The sequence below is a fragment of the Glandiceps talaboti genome, chromosome 10, assembly GCF_964340395.1.
Source record: "Glandiceps talaboti chromosome 10, keGlaTala1.1, whole genome shotgun sequence".
Classification (NCBI taxonomy): domain Eukaryota; kingdom Metazoa; phylum Hemichordata; class Enteropneusta; family Spengelidae; genus Glandiceps; species Glandiceps talaboti.
In genome coordinates, this window is record NC_135558.1 from 8646721 (window position 1) to 8673067 (window position 26347).

Sequence of the window (26347 nt, forward strand, 5' to 3'; positions counted from 1 at the left end):
ATTTTGTACAGTTACAACTTTGAACAATTACTGGTGTTGGAGAAAAGACAGGGTAGAAGCTTATGGAAGTAGTGTGTACACATAAAGTTAAGATTATATGTTCATAATAATTTTTATCTTCAAATTTGATTAATCTAATTTTAAAATCAATCTGAAATGCATGCAAATCTATGTTCAAACAAATGTATTTATACCGTTTATCAAATTTTAGCCATTGTCTATAAAAGTCTACATGTATACTATCAAAAAAATGATTTGTTTCACACGTAATTTCAACAATATTCATGAATTGTCCAAAATTATTTCGTTCAATGAAAGATTCTTTTATCATGTTAATTATAATATTGTGTTTGTTCAATCTGATAAGAACATTTGATGGGCAAAGATTATGCCACTGATCAGTTTTATGTAATTCTTGAAATATCCTATTATGAATTTTATTTAATATGTGACAAAAAATATTCACTATGTTCACATATGTAACAAGTTGGAACATCAGCCCTCTAGCACAGCTTATTTCTCGGCCAACTTGGCTGCTGCAGCAAGTAATTTTCCTCACAGAAAACACTGAAAAATCTAGCTGACAGAATTCCTTATGAATTATAAGATAACTAATCTCCTTTTCAAAACGGATGCTGTAAGCATGCATTACCAATGACCCAACCTCCATGCTAGGAGATATCAGAGGTGTCAACAATGACCTTAAGAAACATCACATCATCTTTGACATAGGCATGTCTGCTACTATCCAGCTGACTGATTGGCATGAACAGTGGACATCCAGAGGCGATGTTCATATCATTGGTTGGTCTTTTGAAGGAACTGGATGTCGGATCAGGACGAAATGCATCAATCACATGTTCTCGGTTGTTCTGGTCCAACAGCATGAAGGTCACCTGAAATAAATAGAAACAAAATTATTGCCATTCTGTGTCAAGGTTTGTTCTGTGATTGAAAGGTTACCAGAGCTCTCCATGGGAATGAACTTTGATAGAAAATTACTTGCAATTGTGAAAATATCTATCAATGGTAGAATTGTAAGTTGCTGTTTTGGACAAGAGATGAAGCCTTATGAAAAGCACAGAACATGCAACTATCCATATACATCTATTCTATAAATTAAATGCAATTATGTACAAACACATGTAAAGTATGTGTAATCAAAAATGATTTTGCATCAGACAGTCTTTCCCTCTATGATATATATTTTACAATCCTCGGTAGCTGCAATAGAATACTGCCACCTATAGGAAGAGTGTGTATTTGATTTCTTGGTTGACATGCCTTTATACTATAGGTGGGCATGGGAATTAAACCTTCCAGTTCCATTTTGACAATCTAGGATAAGCTGAAATGGTATTGCAGGTACTACTACTAGGAATTCAGGTTGTATAGTTTTATTGCCAGAAAAGAACAATTATGTGCAAAGACACTGGTCTGTTATTCATAGCTTTGATTCGCTAGTTCTTTGCTAACACTATATTAATGTAGGCAGCTGAATGTAGGACTGATGTATTTATGATATCAGCAACACAATGTAAAATCATAGACCCTGGAGCAAATCAAGAGTCAGCAGGGAAAATTTATAATTAAGTGTTTACCTTCTGTCTGAATGGCCATCTGAGTAGAGCATCAAAAGGTCCCTTCATGATAACAAAGAAGAGAGATACATGGTTGCCTTTGCCCATCCCATCACCATTGATGTAGATTCGGGAACACATCTTGTAACCATGACGACTGGTGTAGAAGCAGGGAGAGTAGATGGAGGTTGTTCTCCCTGACAGCGCATCTTGTCGCTTCTGATTAAAGTTGCTTATCTTCCAAACCAGGACACCGTCGTAGGACGCCATTTCCAGTGACTGGATACGGAGGTCTTGTTCTGCTAATGCGACATCCTTGAGTGCAATTATGCGATCCTGGGCTTTGATCTTTCTCTCCAAGGATTCCAGTAACTCTCTGTCTTGCCTTCTCTGTCTTTCTAGTATTTGGACCACGTTAGCATCTCTTTCAATCTGACTGTTTAAAACTGCCACGATACCTTAATAGATAAATAAAATTACAAAAATTGTACAATTACTATAAATGTGATACTGACAACTTCATCCTTTATTGCGGTCTTTATTGTTTTTAAAATGTATTACGCTGTAGGCCATCTGTCTACTCAAACTCTGAAACTCTTTATAAACCAAAGAAAATGGTTGGTAATATATACCTTCATATGTTGTCACTTTGGTTTCCACAATAGTGATCTTGTTTTTCAGTTCCTGCAAGTTCCTGGTTTGTTTCTCTATGGTAGGGTCTAATGCCTTCGGTCCAAGTTTACCACTTTCAGGATTGTGCTGCTGTGCAATGGCCTTTGCAATTTTGTTCTCCAACTCTTTCACAAGCTTTTCCAGTCCATCTATCCTTGCACTCTGTTCAACCACTTCACCGGACATTCCACGCACATTTAATTTGCAGAGCTCATTCATGGAATCCGATACTTTTGATATCTCATAACGAAGCAAATCCATGTGGTATACAACTGCTCCTTGCAAATGTACGGACATTTTTTCCACCTCAACCTTGAAAAAAATAAAATATAACTGATTAGTGAAAATTTCTTTTCGTACGTATTACATGTATGTTAATATTGAAATAGCTATGACTGAACTTGTACAGTAAAATGAGTTGCAATTCTTTTAATGCACAATACGATATATCTTATTGAATACTGATAAATGATTTCTAGTATTTCACTCATATTTAATTATAATTATTACACCTCGGCGTTCTTCCGAAGGCTGTGATTGGTCAGACTCGTATCACGTGACCGATTTTAACTGGGCTATTGCCCACAAGGTGATATTGCCCGCTCGTGCAGAGACTAATGCCCGGGACTATTGCCCGCTGAAGTTGTTTGAACCACTGCGCACTGCTTCTGCGCATAACAAATTGTCGTTCACTACTTTCGCTCAGACATGGCGACTGCCGCAGTAAGACACGCAAACCTTTCCGGTACAGAACTCGATGACATTTTATTAGAATTGGACAGTAAGAACACAAAAATTGCTACCAATCATTCCGTCTCTGTTTTTGGCACAGAATAAACAAATGGCTGAAACGTTAGGGTCTGCTACTATGGCAACAGCTACTACGAGTAGCAATACATGTACGCTAACTTGTATCAATCCATCCGGTAGTGTAAATACGTCGACAAGCACAGGTGAGCTGCAACAGCGATCGCCGGGCATCGGAAAAGAAAACCACAGCAATGCTAACTCCCTTCAGTCACCACTACTATCTCTGTCTCAGGACATGGCTGTTGTCGATGAGTTAGTGTCGGCAAACGATCCACAAAGCAACCGTCAACCGTCAACATTGAGATACCAAGATCAGCTTCAGCATCATTATTTCAGAGTTCAACAATCTATGGTGGGACGGTGTAATAAAATTAATAACACATGCGCTCGGGCAATATCACCATTTAGTGCCTGCCCTCGGGCTGACACTCTTTACCAAAATTTTGGTAAAGAGTGTCAACCCTTGGGCAGGCACTAAATGGTGATATTGCCCTCGCTGGCATGTGTTATTACTTAAATATAAATCAATTTCTCCTTTTTATGCTGATATTTCATTTTGCATGTAATCTTGTGTTAACCTGAAGATAAAACGCAGAATATTACTCGGAAATGCTCTTTTTAAACTTTTTCTGATACTTTGTTCAAGAAAACTCCAATCTATTCTCAATTGAAATCATGAAAACAAATCAAGGGTCTTCATACACATTTTTGAAATGGCGAGATCAAAATTTAGGTATTTTAGAATCAAATGTGGCTGATGAATATTGATAATAATAACTACTCCTTTCTTTAAAAAATGACAACCATGTAAAAAGACATCTCAAGGTGCTCTACAACACAATCATAAAACATGCAGTAAATATCACTAAAATCAGAACCCTAAAAACGTGAGGAAAACAGTACAATTTAAGAATGCTAAAAATTAATTACTTAAATGTCTTTTTAAAATACGAATAGAATACTGTGTAATTAAAACACTAACAGAAAATAAAAAAATTATGATTTCCATGAAGCAAGATGGTTAACCCTCAAATTTCTATTATTATTTCAAAACCGACCAGGAACAAGCTTTTATATGGCGAAGTTCGAAGAATTAAAGAACTTTCATTTTCAGAGAAACCCAGGTCCCCAAGGTGTGTTCTACCTTAATATAGTTTTAATATGAATCATCTCATCTTATCAAAATATGTTAAAGCTCATAAATATGTAAATATGTACACTAACTGACAAACACATTAACAATTAACAAATCTGAATCAAAATAAACCAGTTCACAACCACCTACCAAACAACGAAGGACTTGCTGTTTATTTCACATGTGCATTTTATACACACACGAATTTCAAAGAACAATAATTTTAATTTTACCATTTCTTCACAGCCAAGTTTTTCGTAGTTACATGGTGCCACCTTCTTTTTACAGTCTCCTTTCTTAACATCAATATGGGCAGCAAACTGGAAATAGACAGAAAAAATACATTTGCTTTCCCAATTGATATTCTTATGTACATGTTATTTGGTAAAATACTGTTCAATATCTTTCTGTGAGTGTGAGAGGTCATTTTTACTGTGATAACAGCAAATCAATGGATCAGCCATGCAATGCAGACAGCTTTGTGAAGGGTCATACTACCCCGGTATGCTATGGAAGGTGTGATTCCTGGGTGGAACAATCAATGCATGTGATATTGTCAAACTGCATGTACATGCATGTAGAAGATATATGAGGTGATGATTTATCTCACATGTAAGCTTTCCTGTTTGATGAGGGAAGGGTGGATGGGAATTTAAGAAGAAACAAGTGTATTTGATGAGAGTCCATGATATTGACTAAGAGAGTAAACAGGATATGGGTTATTACATATTGAAACTGCAAGATGATCTATTAATAATTGGTTGGAAAAAATTCATAGATATGATTAACCATGTGATTATATAGGGTGTCATCTCATTAGCTTGAATATATTGGCAACCTCATGGATAAGTGGAGTCATGATGGTCGGCCAGCTTGAAATATGCAGCTTGCAGGTTTGAGTTCCATCACTGCCGTTTGGTTCTGCATGGCTCAGTAAAGTCCTTGGGAAAGATTTGAACCACGATTGTGCCTTAGTCAACCCAGCTGTATAATTGGGGAGAGAGGTTGCACTTATAAAGGCTGCAATGGATTGTATAATCCCTGGGGAGTTGAAGAAGTATAAAAGCTGTGCTGCCATAGATCTATGCGAGGGGTAATAATAAAGCACTTTGAGTACAGAGTGGAAAGCGCTGTATAAAAATACCGCCAATGGCATTGTAGCACGACTGTACATGCAGTTTTTACAAAAATGTTTACCCACATGCTGATCCATGCTAGGTATAGGTGTTCATTTGCTGAATGATTATCCAGTTGCCTATCCAACCCTGTTGCTATCTTTACTATTTACACAATCATTTGGCAGTTGGTATGGGCGTGGCCATGTTGCTAGACATATTTGCAAACATTCTTTGAATGTTCGTTCACTTGTCTATGAATCCCTGATGTTATCTTTGCAATATATGTGATCATATGACTTGCTATGGGCATGGTCTTGTTGCTAGGTATATTTGCATACATTTTTTGAATGTTTATTCATTTGTCTATTAATCTCTGTTCTTATCTTTGCAATACATGTGATCATTTGGCTGTTGCTATGGGCGTGGTCTTGTTGCTAGGTATATTTGCATATATTTATTGAATGTTTGTTCATTTGTCTATTAATCCCTGTTCTTATCTTTGCAATATATGTGATCATTTGGCTGTTGCTATGGGCGTGGTCTTGTTGCTAGGCATATTTGCATACACTTTGAATGTTGGTTCACTTGTCTACGAATCCCCATTGTATCTTAGTGAAATAAACAACCGTTTGACTGTTGCTGTGGACGTACTCATGGTTGCTAGGGATATTTGCATACATTTTTTGAATGTTTACTCACTTGCCTATCAGATGATGTTATTTAATCAAAATATACTGCCATTTGGTTGTTGTTATGAGTGTGGTCATGGTTGCTAGGGCCAATTGTGTCAAAATCTTTTGTTAAAAATCTGCAGAATAACACTTCCAGAAACATCTCACCAAGTTTCAGTCTCATTGACCAAGTACTTTTTGAGATACAAGTTTTTGACCAAAATTCACATTTTTACACCTAATTTGCATATCACTGATGAGATCATAATATGCCTAATATTTCTTCATCTATACACCTCTAGATGCATCCTCATTAAATGTCAGCCCAATCTGCTTAGCAGTTTTGGAACTGAGATTTTTGACCCAAAAGACACATCTTTAGCCCTAATTTGCATATCACTGATGAGATCATCATGTCGTGAACAATTCTTTATCTAAACACCCTAAAGAATGTTCCCACCAAATTTCAGACTGATCTGCCCAGTAGTTTTTGAGTTTAAGTTTTTTGACCAAATATCACATTTTTTTTACCCAAATCACTCACCAGTGATAAGATCATTTTGATTTGAACAATTTCCCAACTAGACACCCAAGGTATTACACCCATCAAATATCATGGCAATCGGTCCGGCGGTTTTTGACTTGAAGTTGTTTACACACACACACAGACGGAGACAGACAGACAGACAGACAGACACTTTGCCATGCCTATAGCACTACTGAACCTTATCAGTTCAGTTGTGCTAAAAACCAACATTATTATAATTACCAAATTAATTATTAAATATGACACTGAGACAATAATAATTTGTTTCCTTATAATTTCCAGATTTATTAATAACATTTTTATTAATATTACTGTCACATTACCTCCCTTCTGGGAGATTGTCACACTGAATAAACATTAAATTATAAGCTGATTAGGTAAAAGTGTAACTGGTACATTGGTAATTATATGGTGAGAAATATTGTCATTTAGATAGAAGAAAGGATATGAAATATCTTTATTCAGTCAATAGAGAGTAAGAAGTCAGCCAGAATAAACAAAATAAATAAACAAAATAAATAAATAAATAAATAAATAAATAAATAAATACACAAATAAACAAATAATAGAAGAAGAAAAAATCATACATTATATGCTTGCTGCACCCAGTGCTGAGACAAAATATGTCATACATGTATGATATAGAAGGGTGTATTTACATAGATCTGGTACTGGTACATTATTTTAATGAGCCAATCTTAAACTTTGGCTGTGGTGACAGTCATGGCTGCGCCATTACTGATGCTGTGTAGTATTGTACCTTTTTGGCATATTTGCATCCTGGTTGGTTGATTAACACTTAATACTGTAACAGTTAAAATCATGTACATGTACTGGCATCCTGGTTGTTACTAGTCTAGCAGTTAAAATCCTGGCATATTGGCATCCTGCTTGGTTGACCAGCAGTTAAAATCTTGGCATACATGTACATGTACTGCCATCCTGGTTGTTAAAATCCTGCCATATTTGCATCCTGGTTGGTTGACAAGCAGTTGATATCCTGTCAGATTGGACTGTTGCAATTTTGAAATATTGCCATCCTGGTTGATTGGCTAGCAGTTAAATATCCTGGCATACTGATAGCCTGGGTGATTACTTAACAGTTGAAATCTAAATGACATGCTGGTAGCCTAGACATCCTGGCATATTGGCAACCTGGTTGGTTGACTAGCAGTTGAATCCTGGCATATTGGCAATGGCATCCTGGTTGTTAGACTAGCAGTTAAAATACTGGCATCCTGGTTGGTTGACTAGCAGTCAAAATCTCTCAATCAATCAATCAATCAATCAATCAACCAATCAATCAATCAATCAATTTTATATAACACCGGAATCCATTACTCAGAATGTTCAAAGGCACTTAACAGGGCACTCGAAAAAAGTTCATATAAAATGCTCTTGCAAAAAGATGAGTCTTTCCTGAACTTGTCCAGAATTGGTGATTGACACAGATCAACCGGAAGACTGTTCCATAATTGCGAGGCAGCACGTGAAAAGGCATATTCACCATAGGATTTGAGTTTGCAGTGGGGGATGCGTAATAGATCTTTATTGTTGGAGTGAAGTACACATGGAGCATGCTTGTAACTGATCAGGTCCGATAATGTAACTAGGTGCAGCATTGTTGAGATCTTTGTAGGTGATCAAAAGTATTTTGTAGTGTATTCTGTAATAGACTGGTAGTCACTATAGTTCCTTGACAGTTGGAGAGATATGGTCTGATTTCTTGTGGCGTGAAACAATTATGTTCTGGTTGCTGTGTTTTGAGCGTGTTGTAGATGAGTAATGTCTTTAGATGCTAAACCATATAAGAGTCCATTACAGTAATCCAGTTTGCATGAGACAAGAGCATGGACTAGGTTTTCACATGCTTCACCTGTCAGACAGTGACAAATGAGACCAATTTTCTGAAGATTGTAATCGATTGAATTGCATGTTCTGGTAATGTGCTTTCTAAAGGTGTGTTTATCAGCAAAAGTTACACCAATCCAGCCATATTGGCATCTTGGTTGTTAGACAAGCAGTTGCAATCTTGGCATACATGTACATGTACTGGCATCCTGGTTGTTACTAGTTTAGCAGTTAAAATCCTGGCATATTGGCATCCTGCTTGGTTGACCAGCAATTCAAATCTTGGCATACATGTATATGTACTGCCATCTTGGTTCTTAGTCTAGCACTTAAAATCCTGCCATATTTGCATCCTGGTTGGTTGACAAGCAGTTGATATCCTGGCAGATTGGACTGTTGCAATTCTGAAATATTGCCATCCTGGTTGATTGGCTAGCAGTTACATATCCTGGCATACTGATAGCCTTGGTAGTTGGGTAACAGTTGAAATCATGGCATATTGGTCCTGGTTGGTTGACTAACAGTTGAAATCCTGGCATACTGGTTGGTTGACTAGCAGTTAAAATCCTGGCATACCAGCATCCTGGTTGCTTGACTAGCAGTTAAAATCCTGGCATACTGGTCCTGGTTGCTTGACTAGCAGTCGAAATCCTGGCATACTGGTTGGTTGACTAGCAGTTAAAATCCTGGCTTACCAGCATCCTGGTTGGTTGACTAGCAGTTAAAATCCTGGCATACCAGCATCCTGGTTGCTTGACTAGCAGTTAAAATCCTGGCATACCGACCCTGGTTGCTTGACTAGCAGTCGAAATCCTGGCATACTGGTTGCTTGACTAGCAGTTAAAATCCTAGCATCCTGGTTGGTTGATTAGCAGTCAAAATCCTTGCATACTGGTTGGTTGACTAGCAGTTAAAATCCTGGCATACTGGCATCCTGGTTGGTTGACTAGCAGTTAAAATCCTAGCATCCTGGTTGGTTGATTAGCAGTCAAAATCCTTGCATACTGGTTGGTTGACTAGCAGTCAAAATCCTGGCATACTGGCATCCTGGTTGGTTGACTAGCAGTCAAAATCCTTTCATCCTGGTTGGTTGACTAGCAGTCAAAATCCTTGCATACTGGTTGGTTGACTAGCAGTCAAAATCCTGGCATACTGGCATCCTGGTTGGTTGACTAGCAGTCAAAATCCTGGCATCCTGGTTGGTTGATTAGCAGTCAAAATCCTTGCATACTGGTTGGTTGACTAGCAGTTAAAATCCTGGCATACCGGCATACTGGTTGGTTGACTAGCAGTTAAAATCCTGGCATACCAGCATCCTGGTTGGTTGACTAGCAGTTAAAATCCTAGCATATTGGCCCTGGTTGCTTGACTAGCAGTCAAAATCCTGGCATACTGGTTGCTTGACTAGCAGTTAAAATCCTGGCATACCAGCATCCTGGTTGGTTGACTAGCAGTTAAAATCCTAGCATATTGGCCCTGGTTGCTTGACTAGCAGTCAAAATCCTGGCATACTGGCATCCTGGTTGGTTGACTAGCAGTCAAAATCCTTTCATCCTGGTTGGTTGACTAGCAGTCAAAATCCTTGCATACTGGTTGGTTGACTAGCAGTTAAAATCCTGGTATACCGGCATCCTGGTTGGTTGACTAGCAGTTAAAATCCTGGCATATTGGTCCTGGTTGCTTGACTAGCAGTCAAAATCCTGGCATACTGGCCCTGGTTGGTTGACTAGCAATTGAAATCTTAGCATATTGGCTGGCTAACCAGCAGTTGAAATCTTGGCATACATGTACAAGTACTGGCAACATGGTTGTTAGTCTAGCAGTTGAAATGCTGGCATATTGGCATCCTGGTTGGTTGATGAGCAGTTGAAATCCTGGCAGATTAGACTGTTGCAATTCTGAAATATAGCTATCCTGGTTGATTGGCTAGCAGTTAAATATCCTGGCACACTGATAGCCTTGGTGGTTGAGTAACAGTTGAAATCTTGGCATGCTGGTAGTCTAGTTGGTTGACCAGCAGTTGACAACCTGGCATATTGGCATCCTGGTTGGTTGACCAGCAGTTGATCATAATTGTTGGCAACCTGGTTCGTTAGCTAGGGTTGAAATCCTGGATTATTGGCAACCTGATTGATTGAATAACAGTTGACAGTTGAAATCTTGGAATATTCTACTTGGTTGGTTGGTTGGTTGACTATAGAAGTAGAATTCCTGGTATATTCAAAACTTACTTTGTTGACTAACAGTTGAAATCTTATTAATCCGCAAGCTAGATGTGTTTTGTGGACAATCAAAGAGTTCCTCAACAAACTGCCTGTATCCTCGCCTATTTGATAATTATGATCAATTTAATATTTACTGCCAGTGGTGGCTGCTGTGGAGATCTGTTTTTCAGCAATGTTAATGCACTAGTTTACGATGGACAACTACATGCAGATGAAGTTGGATAGTCAAGGAGATCGTTGAAAGGTGTTGGACAGTTAGTGTGTATGAGCCTTTGAGGACGTGCTGAAGAGATTGAAACAGGATAAGGGTTAATACTGGGGTATTATGTATTTGAATGCAAGAATGATCTAAAATTTCTGAGTTGTTATACAACTATGTGCTAATGTCACAGTGGGGTGTTATCCCTGGGCATTGAAGGAAAAGTCCAGTCAAATTATTATTTTACAGAACATGTAAAGACAATGACAGAGAGATTATGGTGACTGTGATGTCAGCACCAGGGGCTTTCCATTAAACCCTTGCTGGAAATCACCAAAATAGCTGAACACATCTCAAATGCAGCTGAGCTTCTTTTACCAGATTTCAAAGTTCAGTAAGTTAACAGAGTGCTATTCAATCACCCAAAATCATGTTATAGCTGGAGTAATCAATACATGACGTAGCGTACTAAATGCAAAAATTAGCTTGGCTAGACTTTTCCTTTAACAGCAAATAGTGAAACTATAAGGGGCCATTTTAAAACTGACGCACAAGAAACGTAATTTCTTCATTTTAGTTTAAACCCCCTTCCCCCCCCCCTCCCCCCTCAAAATGAAATGTCTTAATGCGAAATGGGAAAATGAACGACCTGTCCAACATGTATTGTTTATATCATATACCATGACATCAAAAAACACACCAAACTCTAATTGCAATTCAAATTGTAAAACATTTTGCTGTCTCTGCAAAACATAGTTTCAACTGAAAATTGTATATACCAGTTCTCATGCTTTTTAGTGTTAAAGTTGTTTCTATTGAGCCATTTTTATTCGCACGTTTCCATAATTTATACACGTTGATTTTGACTGTCACACCACGCCATTGATGAACATGTTGACATGGCGGCGGCTTTCACATGCATGTTTCAACTATCACGTGAAAACATCTATAAATCTGCTCGGAATTACTAAACTATTGCTGAATAATTATTTCAGGTGATCGAACTTTTCATTTTCACGTTAATCAACATTAGTCGAACGATCAACCTGTTACTAGTGCCTAAATAAACATTCACAATGCCACGCTATCTACATTATAATAATTTAGTCCAAGTTTAGAGGTCACGACAAACACGTGACAACTCATGACATCGGTAATTTCCCAGATTTACATTCGTAGTAGTTTCACGTTATACCCCAACCCGGCCTAACTTAGAACCTTCGCATAGATGGCCTTTGGCAATGTCCTCTCCACATAGTCTATTCAAATCAATTATCATGAAGGTCCTTTAAAAGTTGCCACTACGATTAAACGATCGGCTCTGATCATGCACCCACTTCATTAACTTTCGTTGACAAGATCACATGTCGTTACCTATGTAGTGGCATGCAGTGTGGGTACGATGAATCTCCTCATGTCTAAACAGGTAACCCGTCTAGAATTTGGAATTAGGTAATCCTAAAAACATAAAGCTATGTCGGATCCGGACATTTTAAAAACCGTGAGTTGCAGGTACAAGTATTAAATGAGGTAATGTCTAAAAACAGTAAATGTAATGTCTTGCTTGGGCTGTACGCTTATCATCCTAGTCGCAAGAAATTGGATGACATGTGCGTTCGTCACGTACCATCATTTGAATTCAGGAACTTCTGTTTAGGTGTTGGTGAATAATAAAACCCTGTTTTCGCAGCATTCAAGATGTTGTTTTTGTGATTCATTTATTGTACATCACTCCCTGGCTTGGTGGGTTACTTGGCCATATGAAACGGTTATTTTAGAACAACATGTATCTCTCTCCGTGTATGTTGGCAAAGTTTCTGACTGTCATTTTTTCAAGAAAAATAGCATTGCCTCTTTTGATTCCATTTAGTAAGAATTAAAAATCCTTATTGCGATTTTGACGCATGCAAAACGAAATGAACTCTTACTCCCTCCCCCTACATTTGTCGTGCGTCAGTTTTAAAATGACACAGCCCCTAAGTGTGCAGCCAGAATCACCATGTCAATGAGATTTCACAAACTGCAATTAATACATGTATAAAAGTACAAGGTCATCTGGTGATGTAAGTGTCCTTCATAGACATGGATGAATTGCGACACACACATCTACTAAGACCTGGTATATATCAATATATTAATCAATGATTTTGTCCTAAAAAAAAATATGCAAGGTTTACTTACATAAATGTGACAGTAATTCAATGTTAGGTAGAGAATTTTAAATTTTGCATGCTGTTGTACTGGTAGCCAGTGTAACACTTTGAGAAAAGGGGTAAGGTGATTACACTTTTCTCTAATAACTAAATGAGCTGCAGAATTCTGAATCATTTGAAGTTTCCGAATCTCATATGCTGGGGGCCAAACAGTAAACTATTACAACTACCACAGCTTTGTGTCATTTCATTTATTTTTATTTATTTATTAACTTTGGCAAAGTCAGGTAGTCCACACCAGTGATGAACACCTATAAACATGCACTCCCCCAAAAGTAAATTATCATATATTCTAATTGCTCACCTCATATCTCGGGATGTTGTTTTTTCCACAAAAGCGACAAGTAATCAAAAACTTTGGGCATTTCTTATGGTGTTCCTGTAAAAAAAGTAAATATGAAAATTATTTTTTGTTGGATTATTATTATGAATCATCTTTACCTCATCAATTGGTACCATCTACAAATTATTTTAATCAAATTACATGGTCAATATGTGAATGCCTCTCAATAATTTGGAAATAAATGTTATATTATTTAAGAGAGAAAATCCATGCTTCTGAAATATATATCTTGATGTATGCAGATCTGAAGCATAATGTACATATAATGATGCTGAATAACAGACTGAGAATAAAAAAAAAAATACTTAAAGACAATTGCTCAATGTCACACAAGCTCAATGAGTGTACTTCTAACAAAATATTGACGGAAAATTTTCACTCCTTCAATGATTACAGCTTTTGTATTTACTACTGAGATGTTGATAAGTTGATTAAAATTTACTTCTAATGTGAGATATGGTGCTGGATTTATGGTAGTATTTCAATATGTTTACAATCATGTTTTAACATTACATCGATCATGGTGTCATAGTTTACATCATATATACATGTAAATGTTTTATGTTGCACTTTACTTATGAGCATTCGTTTAGGGGAGGGGTTTTTGACCTAAACGAATGATAGTTCATTCGCTGAGCTTGTGCGACATTGTGTGGTCGTCCTTTACTGTGAGTAAGCATTTGAAGTATGTCATATGGCAGCATTATTTTACTTTCATACATAATTGAACATAGATTATAATGCACTTAACTCAATTTTGTAAAAAAGCAAAAATTAGAACAGTAGTCTCATGCAATCCTACATGTATATCACCAGAAAATGTCAACTACATGTATTGAAGTCAAACTCATTCAACAACTTTTCTTTTTGGAGTAAGAACCATGTACATGTATGGCTGTAAAAGATATACCCTGTTTAGATCTGTCTACAATTCATAGTCTAAATTAAGTCACATCATATCACTAATATTTTCTACTGTAAATAATGAAAATAAAATTTGAAATGGTATAAAGTAATCCTGTAAGGCTTGTCACAGTTGTATGACTTCCTTAAATTCACCTTTAATACATGAAATAAAGAATAATTTCCAACTAACCTGTCATATATCTCCCCCTCAGAACCAACTAAATAGTTTGATATACTATAATAATGTTAAAACTTACATGCAAAGCTAACGATCACTTACTTTAGCAAACACATTTATTACTGACATCACTGTAAATTCTGTTCATCAAATTCATTGAAAAATGATACACAGAAACATGTAGGATCAAACAGCACTTATTCGTGACTGAGCTGATCTACTGGTATGAGCATCAATCTTAGCACCAAACTAATATTAACCACATATTAACCATCTTATAAGTTGTAATATATACATTTTATATTGAATTTCACACTTACCAATACACTTGATAATATATATGCACACGTGTATTGAGCTTTGATCCTTATAACTCTATGACAGAAAGCATTGTCCTCTTTTCCTTAATGTCCTCCAATTACATTACGCAATTTAGAATCCCACAAAATGTGACTTTATGATACACTATACATTTAATAATGCTTCTGAGTTACAACAAACTGGTATGTTGCATGACCAATAGTGCTATTTTGAAATATTTTGCCACTGGTGGCTAGCTGACATTCTAGGTAGGTTGCAGTCCCTTCCATTTTACAATTGTAATTGAATTGATCACATCCACGACAGTGCGTGCTGTGGTATGCAATCCAGCAAAAGTATTTTCAGAAAACTGAGTTGATCATATGACAGTATTTGCAATATTACTCAAGAATATTTCATTTTGCAACATTGAATACAACTAATATATCTCTACATATTTAATACAAGGTATATATTTCTTAAGACAAGAACTATCGTCTGCTGAAGCTAGATCACATGCCGCTGCAAGTGCTATCACAAAATTAATGCAATCGATTACAATCACAAAACGGTAGTGGCTGGGATCTACCTACAGTGACTGTGCCGCTAGTGGGAAAACATTTTGAAATAGCACTATTATCCATTATAAATTAATTATAAGCAAGAAAACATGTATGGCATACCTTAAGCTTCACACCAGTTAACAACATGAGTATGATTACATGTATGTCAAGTTAACTGGTCAAAACCAAGGGGTATGCCATCCCAAGAGATATTGTATTATACCAGTACATTGAAATTTGCAAAGAAATTACATCTCAAGGTTTGCACCATTAATATAAGCATATGGTATAATATCATAAGATTCATGCTATATGCTACATTACCAACTATTGCGATCGATACCATAATAATGTAGCATAACTTATGATTGATAAGATGTATATATGTACATGTAAGGGGGTAAAAATGAACATTTGTGGGGCAAAGTGCAAGATCTAGCACACCAAAATACAGAGAATTAATAGCTAAATCTAGAAGTTCATCAATTTTTGACAAATTGCTAGTCTAAGATCTAGCACGTCACAAAAAAAATCGACAAAGTGCGCAGTTTCACAATCACTTTTCAACCTTTGTTGGGGATGGGAGTGGGGGTGGTGGGGGGTAAAATCTAGCAAATATACCATTTAGTTTCCTCAGAAATTTTAATAGTTTACAGAGCTTATGTGTCATTCTGAGACAACTAGTTACTTTTAATACAACCAAAAATATTGTATTATATCAGTTTTTATTGCATGACCAAAACATTCTAATCATTACCTGCAAGTAACATTTCAACTGACCTGGTCGACAGGCTTTGTCAATACTATGCTTTACTGACCTGATGAATATTTTCAAGGATAAAACAAAAATGTTGTTTCTTTTCTCTGGAACCATATTTGATAATAGTTCCTAAGTCATAGAGTAAATAATTTACCTAGGATATTTCAGCTGAATCACTTGTACATGTACCACTGACCTTCAACTCCATAAGGCAACTACTAACCCACATCAGAGACAAAAAGAACAAATCTGAGGAAGTGTAAATGGGGCCATATACCATATCAAATGTGAAAGCTGCAATCATGAATACATAGGGGAAACAGCAAGACAGCTTGGCAGCAGGGTAAAACAACATCAGAACCGAGAAACTTCAGCAATTTACGAACATTACATGTACAATAAGTCTGGACACTCTATCAATCCTGAAAAAGGCCAAGGTTGTGAGGATCACTTCATCAAATGTCGAGTGAATGAAGCCATTGAGATCAAACACCAATACCTAATTTACTATGATGAGGTAGAAATACCAGTAGTATACAACACCCTCCTGCAGTCATACATGTATGACAAGTCTTAGGTTTTAGAACCATATACAATAACAACTGAAAAGGGCTAAGGGATCTAGCTGACATAAGGTAACTTTGTTTGTGCTCTGAACTCAGAACTAATGACCCAAAATCCTTAGCTAGTACTACGATATTTCCTTACCTTCAACTCTTTCCAAGTGATGTCTTCATCACAATATTCACACTGTACAACTCTCATAACACACTGAGTGTCAAGATGATTGACCAGATTTCCTCTCAGTATTCTCTGATCACATCCTCTTTTGATACACATTATCACTTCATAGTCACAAATTATTATATGGTCCTAGGGGAGAGCAGTGCATTAAATCATTAATTCCTATCACACATTTGAGAGTTTTCAATTGATTAGCTCTTTATTATTTGTACATTGTGACATAAAATATGTTTCTAGTATAGAAAAGTTTATATCTTAATCATCATCATATTTGATAGTGACACATTGTGTTAAAATTGCCTATTCTGGTAGAAAGGTTTTAAACTCTTCCAAATACTTTATTTTACTGTAGAATAAAATCAATGCATGTGAAAGAATGTTATTGAGAAAGAGATTAGTTGGAAGTTACTGATACAGCGGTTGTGCATCTTATTGTTCTCATCGTACACAATGTGGGTGGTGACTGCACGCGCAAATTCAAATTTCTGTCAGAACCGAGCACTCAGAAGAGTTGGTGGTATTTTACTAATTTCCAAATCTCCTATCATTTGTTGCAAAAATTTGAAGACAGACTCACATAACTGAGGTATTGTTGCTGTCAGACACATAAAAAACATCACATGGGTGCGAGTTTTTCGTGATAAAAAACGCACTCACATAACTCAAGAAATGACATACCACGATCAAATGATAAACCATCAATTTTTTACTTCCTCAATACACTAACTTCTAGAGTGCACTCCTCATCAAATGTTCATCTAATGGTGGCATATTCATTGATCTCGTTGGTCATGTGGTGTTCAGTTGGGGCTGTGAGGCTTTAAACGCATATGAAATCGGTGATTTTGATGTTAATTTTGGCTTGTTACTGTGGATATGCCTATTTGAATGCCTAAAACTGTTCCAGCTGTGCACTTTGGACATGAAATATATTATGCATCACAGTGAAGGAGAAAATTGCCAACAAGAACTAACTTTGATGTTTGAGAAGAAAGAAAAAACACGTAGAACATATTTAAAATGTCTGTTTACCCCTCACGATATATATTGTAGAATGTTCTGACTTCATGAATGGCAAATATAGCCTAAAATAATGTAAAATTTCATACATATATATCAATCTGAAGAAGACATTGTGTTCAACTTTTCACCTAACTTTCAAAGAAGTTAATTTTTGACAACTTTAAGAAATACCCCCCTCCAAATTTTGGATATTTTTTGAAGTTAATAGGTAAACAAGATATTACACAATTCATTTGAAAATATAGCTTAAGACATAAATGATAACCTTTTACAGTAAGGCACTACATGTTGTCAAAAGTGACAATAGCAAGCAAGCACCAACACCGTTTGCAAGATGATAATTACATAAAAGCCGACATTTTGACCACATAAGCATCCCATTTCGCTTTGAATATATATTTTATACAAATTTGCCAATTTATACTTCAGTCATAGCAAAACGTTTTGATATATATGGACAAATTGAGACACTTTGTTCATTACTCTGACAAAACAAGTGTTCTGATCATCGCTTCTGGCTCATAGCAATGACAGAATGCCTGCAAATATACAAAATGTATGCCCAGCTACAACAGAAATAGAATGACCATGTGTTCCCACTGATAGCTAATATAATTTTGAGTGGAATTTTTTTCTGTATTAATCATGGCAAATTGTAACAGCCTAGGTTTTTTCTGCCAGCCAATAAAATATTTTGAGCACATTTCCACAAAGTGTAGTTTTTTATTACAACATACATGTACATGTAAATCATTGTTCAAGGAACAGTACAAGTGACAGTTTGTCATTTGATATCAATCAAATTACAGGAAGTACGTTCAAACCTGGGAAAACACTGACAATTTTCTTTTCACTTTAATTCTTCAATCAATTAAATCAGTTAACATTAACAATTCTATATTTCTTAGTTTCCTTTCTCAACAAAATATCCCACAAACAATATTATTTCAGTATGTGTTTAATTTACTTCTGTCAAAGTGAACTTTTTTCCACCTTAACATACAATTTTAATTCATTAAAAGTACTGTTGATATTGACTGCAAATTGTATGTCTCAAACAATTCTCGATACCATAGATAGCATTTTACCTCAAACTAGAGGGTCAAAATAGAATAAGAAGGTTGACTCTCACGCGTGCCTATACTAACACATGTGAAGTGCATGGAGCGGAAGTTATGGTATCGACCAAGAAATCAAATGTTCGTTATTTTAATATGAGGTGCCTAGGCAGTAATGTTCTATTTCAGGTCCCGAGAATTTAATGCTAGGCTATTACCAGCAGATACACATGTAACTAACTATAAAACATTAATTTTGTTTATTGAACACTTGAAACAAGACTCAGACATCTGATATCTTTGACAAATCAATTACCTCATAATCTTTGAAGGCACCTTCCCAATCACATCCATCATTAATACACCGCACTTTGATCAATCTTAATTCACGTTGGATAGCTTTATCTGGAAAGACCTGAAAGAGAAATTGTGTCATGTGTTAACTACATATTGTTGAAAAACAAGACTATAAGAGTGTAATATACAGTATAATCAGTAGTGTAATAAACCTGACAATATATCTCAGATTTTGTAGAATTATGGAATTATGTAGGCTTGAACAAATATCTCAGTGTTAGGGAATCTTTAAGTTTTGGAATGACTGTGATATTTGTAGGAGGACCAACACCCTAAAGAAAATAATGAAAATACACTATTTTAAGCTTTACTTTTTAATTTTAGTATTTAGAACTCAAGTAGGAATTAAAAGAATAACATGCCATCCCTACAAAATTATGAATATTTTTCTTTCAATTGTCTGACTTTAACTAATAAGCATACTTCAGTTTAGATACTGGACTATACTTTTCCTATAAGGATAAGTTTGTACACATAGTATTATTACATATTACCCATTCTCTACAACTGCTTTTTCTCCCTTATATAATATCTTTAGTCAACAACAAACAAAAAACAACCTTCAAACCTAGGAGATGTGCATTTCATGCATCTCTTGACAATTTAGTGAAACTGTAGCTAAATGTTTAAAAATTTTCAAATGGCATTTAATATAGGGAAGAAATGTATTAATCACCATCTTAGTTTCCGTACGGCGACAATCCCAAGTACCCGGATGCAAGAGGGACTAACCCAGAAGCGAGTCATTGTCAGCCATATGTTACAGTGGTAACATCGTCCGAGAAATCGTTGCGTTCAGAGTGTCATTATTCATAGAATTGTTGTTTTCGAGTGAAAACCCGTCTTGAATTAGTATAACTCTAACAACTAAAGACATGTCAAGTTATATTTTGAAAGTTATATCACTAGTTTGAGACGATTTTCTCACATACAATCAAGGCTTACTTGGACTTGGACCTTACTCCACTTCAGCAGGAAGTTTAGCCAGTCCGATAATTCTTTCTGGTTTAGTTTACAACACTTTTGATCCCGCAGATTTTGTTGTTGTGATGTAAAGAAATAAAAAAAAGATCACTTCAACCATTTTGTTGTGTTTTCTTTGTGAAAGGTAATAGAACATGAACGAGTGTTACCACTGTAACATATGGCTGACAATGACTCGCTTCCGGGTTAGTCCCTCTTGCATCCGGGTACTTGGGATTGTCGCCGTACGAAAACTAAGATGGCGATTAATACATTTCTTTCCTATAGCACAACTGTTAAGTTGTTCATGTTGAGACTGTGAGAGACATCAGCTTGCACTGTTGCAGTTATCATGGTTTATAGGGATTTACTAATTTGCATTTTATGCATAATATTTTGGTCCAAAAAGCACACTAATTGAATAAGGTGTTGCTATGGTTGCAGTCAAGACTGCTATGGTTCTATGCTTGTTTGTTAATGCACCTGGTCCTGTTATGACTGTTAATATATACTTCAAAACACACCCCAGGAACAAGCATCCTACCAAATATCACTTTCACTATCGGGATCTATCCCTACCTTCAATAAATAGTGTGCTTACAATGTTTCACATTATTTGAGTGTTTTTCAGATTACTGCAATATACCCTTTTGAAATATCAGTTTCATTCTTACCATATTATGCTATAAATATGTCCATATTTACATTGCATATCTGCTTAATGTTGATTCTTGCATATATGTCTACTTATTACTGTAACACTTATATTTTAAATGATTGCGCAAATGTTTTAATTCAAAAGTGACTATATGGATGACAACTGGATGTTTATTTTGGATTTTTAATTCTTAACACAACACTATTATGTTTTTATACTAGAGAAAACAATGTGAAACAATATATACCAAATCCTTGTTTGTATCTCAAAAAATTGCAAAATGTTTTTTTTAAAAATGTATGAAATATTTGTTAATGTACATACAGTAACAAACTTTTTTACTTTTTTAGATTTTTGTAATTTGTTGAGTTGCAATCACAGATTTGGTCAATGCTGTTTCACATGTTTTTTTTTTTTTTAAAGTATCGCCGTTTAAAGTTATAATGTAATGATTATGCCAACAAGTGATTGTCCCTATTTAAAATCTCGTCTTCAATATATCTTTTTGATATCTGGGAAAAGTCTCCTAACTGCCAAGTTTTCTATGACTCACACAATCTGAAGTTTATAAAAGTACATTGTAAGCTACCAGACTAGTGTACTTTGTTTGCCTTTTTTAATTTTCTGTTTATCTGAAATATTTTCCTAAGATTTTAACTTGATTTAAGGTGTGGGAAAAACTTTAAAAAAATGTTTGAGCAGTGATTTCATGTCATGTATTTAGAAGATCATTATCTTAACACTATGCTACACTACATTAATGTGCATGCAGAAAACCATGTATAAATAATGAATTTGTAAAAAGTACAATTTTGATATAATGGAAATACCTGTAACATTGTTAAATGATCAGTTTACCTGCATCACTTATTTGCAGTCAAATTGTTGGCAGAGAATTTGGACTGGTGAGGGCATACTTCTTATTGATTGAATTCAATCAGAATTTATGAAGCAACAAGTATATCAACTGAACACAAGTTACCAAGCATAAAATGCTGAGTTAGCTCAGGAATTAAATTGTGCTTCAAGAACTCAACTAATTGCACAACGTATGTGAATAAATTAGGAGCTCCTGTATTATGCCCGTTTTCTTTGCCTTATAGTGACTGCAACAAAGAAATACTGAGAAATTAGATAGTTTACGGTTAGGGTGACACATGACATTATGTACAATCAAGTTCTGCTGTACATGTTATGTATACATGTGTGCAGCACATAAACTTCAAAACAGTTGCAAAAAGGGATTCAATTTGTGATACATGTATTAAAGGTGGAAATGATTATTTCTCATGTTTCTCATAACCCAACTAACCCTACATTTCTTTGGTCCAAAAACATAACAAACTTGACACCCTTTATGGCCTGCAGATCAGGAAAATAACCAAACACTATAGATGGTGATACCACAAGCACGCATAATCTTGACGAAACTTTTCTCACTTAAATCTTGGACTTTCAATATCAGTATGAATTTAAAATACCACCAACAAGTACATTCTTTTACTTTTTTCCACCCTTTTTCATTTTTTTAAAATAGACTGACTGACCCATTATATTTTTTACTTCAGGTGTTACAATGAGAAACATATAAATGAATAGATTCACCCTTATGTACACTGTACACTGTCATATTCCTGAAAAGAATTTACAATTGATTCTGCATGAATGCAGGAAAACACCAGATGAATGCATTTGTATATATAAGTAGTGCCTCTCTTCCTAAAAACGCTCTCTTGAAGCTTTCAATTAACAACAAATCAGTGAAACTCTGACTGCATGGTTAGTGAATGAGTCACCTACAACCAATTTACAGTGATCGTGACACCAATTTTATGTTTAAATATATAGTCATGCTTATATTCATCTAATTTGATAGTTAGTACTAGCAGTATTCTTTAAAGTCTGGTAAATGATGTGATAAATTACTTCTATGTGAAGTTATTAAATTTTGAGAAAAAACTACATTTACTTAAAAAGAGTGGTAGTTCACATTATGCAAGTATGAAATGCAGTGGAGGAAAAATTAGTATGGTGATAAAAAAGTCATGATATGTTATTTATTATTTTATACAGGGATGGTGATAACCTTTTGTTTAAGTTATTTATAGCCATTTGTAACTACGTATACATAAATTAAGCTGAGGTAAAGACGTGACCAAAATATAATGACACATCATTTTTGAATAAAGAATACCTGTTCCGAAAACTATTCAATTTTAAAAATCCCATAACAATCTTAAATGTTGCATTAAAGTTTTATCATTTTTTGAATGCAGTATGTCAAAAAATGTATGCACCACATCAATTTAACACAGTGACTATAACAGTTAGTACCCAACAGCTTACTAAATTTGTGAAGTCCTTGAAAATAAATGTATACAGCGCCCTCTATGGCTCCTTCCCATTTGCCTTTTGTCTTTTGTCTACAGACATGCTTGCTTCTCAGCAAAAAAAACAAATCCTTATTTGTTTGATTCATTATAATATATCCTACTTGACATTGTGATGCTTCTCTCTGAAGAGCCACTTCCATGTTTTAAACAGATATTTCAATCACATGATTTTATTAATAATCCAAGGGGACATACATATTCATGACAATTTAACCCGTGGTGTGTTCAATCCTTTCAAATTTGAAAGCGTTACAAATGAAGTAAAGCAATGATAATATTGTAGACATATCTACATAAAAACATATATTTTAAAACTTACTCTAACATTAATATATTACATTAAGTAAGCCAACATATATATACCCCTCCCAAGATACATTTCTCTGAATATCCTACCTTCTTATGGTATAAATAAGACACACACACACACACACACACACACACACACACACACACACACACACACACACACACACACACACACACACACACACACACACACACATCCCCTTCCTGTCTATCATTGTCATGATTGAAATTGTGATAATAATTACCTGACTAGTTGTAATAAGACTTTCTGGTTCATCTCCATATTCTTCGCCACACTCAACACATACATGATGGCCTGGTTGGCTGATGAAATAATGTAAATTTGTGAAAAATAACTTTTGATAAAGTCAACATTTCATGTACATACAGCGCTGTACCATAGTCTAGTTCTAATTTTTAATACCGAGTCTCAGATGAGTCACTTCCATTTCTATATACAGATTTTTCAGTTTCATGATGATGTGGCAAACATTTTAACTTTGGAAAATAAAATGGTAATTTAAAGATTTATGAAATCCCGACTGTGAAAGACTATAAAGAACCAATGCTCTCATTTAATAATCAGTTGTCATACTAATCCTTTAACCTGCACTGGCTGTAACCAGAGTACTATTTTTTTGATCAAACAACCTACAACATATACACTGAAAATTGTTAAAATAACAGTAACTTATATAAGACATTCTACATGTTAGATGTAAATTTTATCTATAAGTACATGTAGTACATCACACTACTAACAGGTTAAAATCATTTTTGTATCTGTCCTCAAGTAAGCACATCACCTACATGAAGTCATGTGAACGCAGTTATATATATAATGAAATTTCCTGTTTTGAATAAATATTGCTAATAATTACAGAACCCCTATGACCCCCAAGTGCTAGAGTGGGTACTAGCTCGCACTAGTGCTTTTGTTGTTTTGTGCTCAACTATAATATTTAACCTCTCTTGTGAAACTATGACTCCAGAGAACATGGTATAAGCAGTCATAAAATCCTGTGAGTATGCTTCACATAATACTATTACCATAGGGATCAGTTAATCTGAAACAGAATATCGCCTAGGCTGACATAAATCTTAACCATTGCTACTTTGTTTTGTATAATACTAGTATGCTCTTTTATTCTGTACATCCAAGGTCCATCAGCCCAAAACACAAATGTAGTTGCTTAAATGTTAAAGACAGGATACCGATATATAACTACAAATAGAATAGTAAGTAACTGGAAATGTTACAAATGAAAGTACGATAAAATTACATAAATTTCTCTACATCATTTCATTGTATGAAATGTAAATACAGCAAGACATTGAAGAATATCTACATTATCTGATGAAAGTAAATTGATGAATTTATCAGTAGTAAAATCTTGGTAAATATTTAGTTCTCACAACATTAAAAAAGGAACAAACTAACAGAAAATGATATTCATCCTCTACCTGATGAAATCACATAGCTGATAAACCTCATACATCTTTCAATACCATGTTTCCTACTTTTTTTGTAATGGCATGAAAAAAACATTACATGTACATGTACTACTAAACACACAACAAATCATCACATTCCTCTATCATGCAACAGTTATTGTAAGATATTCCACTTGCATGATATATTAACACATCTGCCAACGAATCATAAATAAATTGTAGCAATGTTAGAAATATTTCTGTTGAATTTCAGGTTCACTAGTTTCCACTGTTCGTAGTGTTTGGTCACAATAAATTCATATGATGATGTGCAGCACATGCATGTGTAGGAAAAAGACATCTAACTTCCAAAGTGAATCAAATGATGAATCTGCTATAAACATGAAGATACATATTATATGGTTCGCTGTAACCTACTTTACCAAAAACAGTTTTGTAGACTTCAGTTGATTGAGTGTATCATCTGACATTAGGAGACTATGTACACTGTACAATTGTACCTTTGTTTGACTAGATAGGATGCATGGTCATATATATTTACCTTAGTATCTCATCAATACATGATCTACAATATCTGTGTCCACAGTATGTCTGTACTGGGTCTTTTAAGATCAGATGACACAACGTACACAGGAACTTGAACTCTGGGGCTGTCAAAAATAGCTCCTTGCGATAGCCTGGCATAGTAATTCTGATGGCAATCAGATACCAATATGATACACACAAATGCTGCTGAAATCAAAGGAAAATTTGGATAATACCTATAAATTACTAATGTATATGGAAATTTTCAGCCACCATATATAATTAATACACATCAGAAAAATTCATGTTGTGACACATTAGCCTGTAGCATTTCTGTTTGTCACCAGAAAGAAAGTTGTACATGTACATATAATCATGTGATTCAAAGTGAGTGTACATGTTATTGTGTACAAGCTTCGTCATACTTTTAAAACATATAAATATCATTTGAATCACAAATTAATCATATATGATGATGATTCATGTATAAATTGAATCAACTGGAAAATCAGATGGGGAACAGAAATAACAAGACACCATCATTTTAATTTGCATTAGTCATCAACAAGGTTAAAATAGTGCAGTATTTCAAGTTTCTCGGTGTTTACATCTCAGCCGATCTGAAATGGGAAATCAATACTGATTATACTGTGAAGAAAGCACAGCAAAGATTGTTTTTCTCATGATGATTGAGAAGCTACTCCATGTCAGCCAGGGACTGTTGGTCAAGTTCTTCCAAGTGGTGATTGAAAATGTCCTGACACTGTCAATCATCGTTTGGTGTGGCAGTG

The 26347-nt window shown here is 35.2% G+C and overlaps 1 protein-coding gene across 8 annotated transcripts in view; it reads right to left on the reverse strand.

Annotated features, from left to right (window-relative positions):
- Positions 1-626: 626 nt before the first annotated feature.
- The window catches only part of LOC144440810 (TNF receptor-associated factor 2-like), a 62630-nt gene continuing 36909 nt past the window's right edge, over positions 627-26347 (reverse strand). For 6 of the 8 annotated variants that reach the window (XM_078130209.1, XM_078130205.1, XM_078130210.1 and 3 more), the window contains 9 exons: positions 25573-25760; positions 23822-23900; positions 19213-19311; positions 16780-16944; positions 13326-13400; positions 4431-4517; positions 2213-2564; positions 1602-2038; positions 627-896 (listed from right to left, as the gene is read on the reverse strand). In XM_078130209.1, coding sequence (XP_077986335.1) covers positions 672-896; positions 1602-2038; positions 2213-2564; positions 4431-4517; positions 13326-13400; positions 16780-16944; positions 19213-19311; positions 23822-23900; positions 25573-25760 — 1707 coding nt within the window. In that variant the 3' untranslated portion in view covers positions 627-671. Of the gene's footprint in view, positions 897-1601; positions 2039-2212; positions 2565-4430; positions 4518-13325; positions 13401-16779; positions 16945-19212; positions 19312-23821; positions 23901-25572; positions 25764-26347 lie in introns of all 8 variants that reach the window. The other 2 variants (XM_078130208.1, XM_078130212.1) reach the window with 1 other exon arrangement.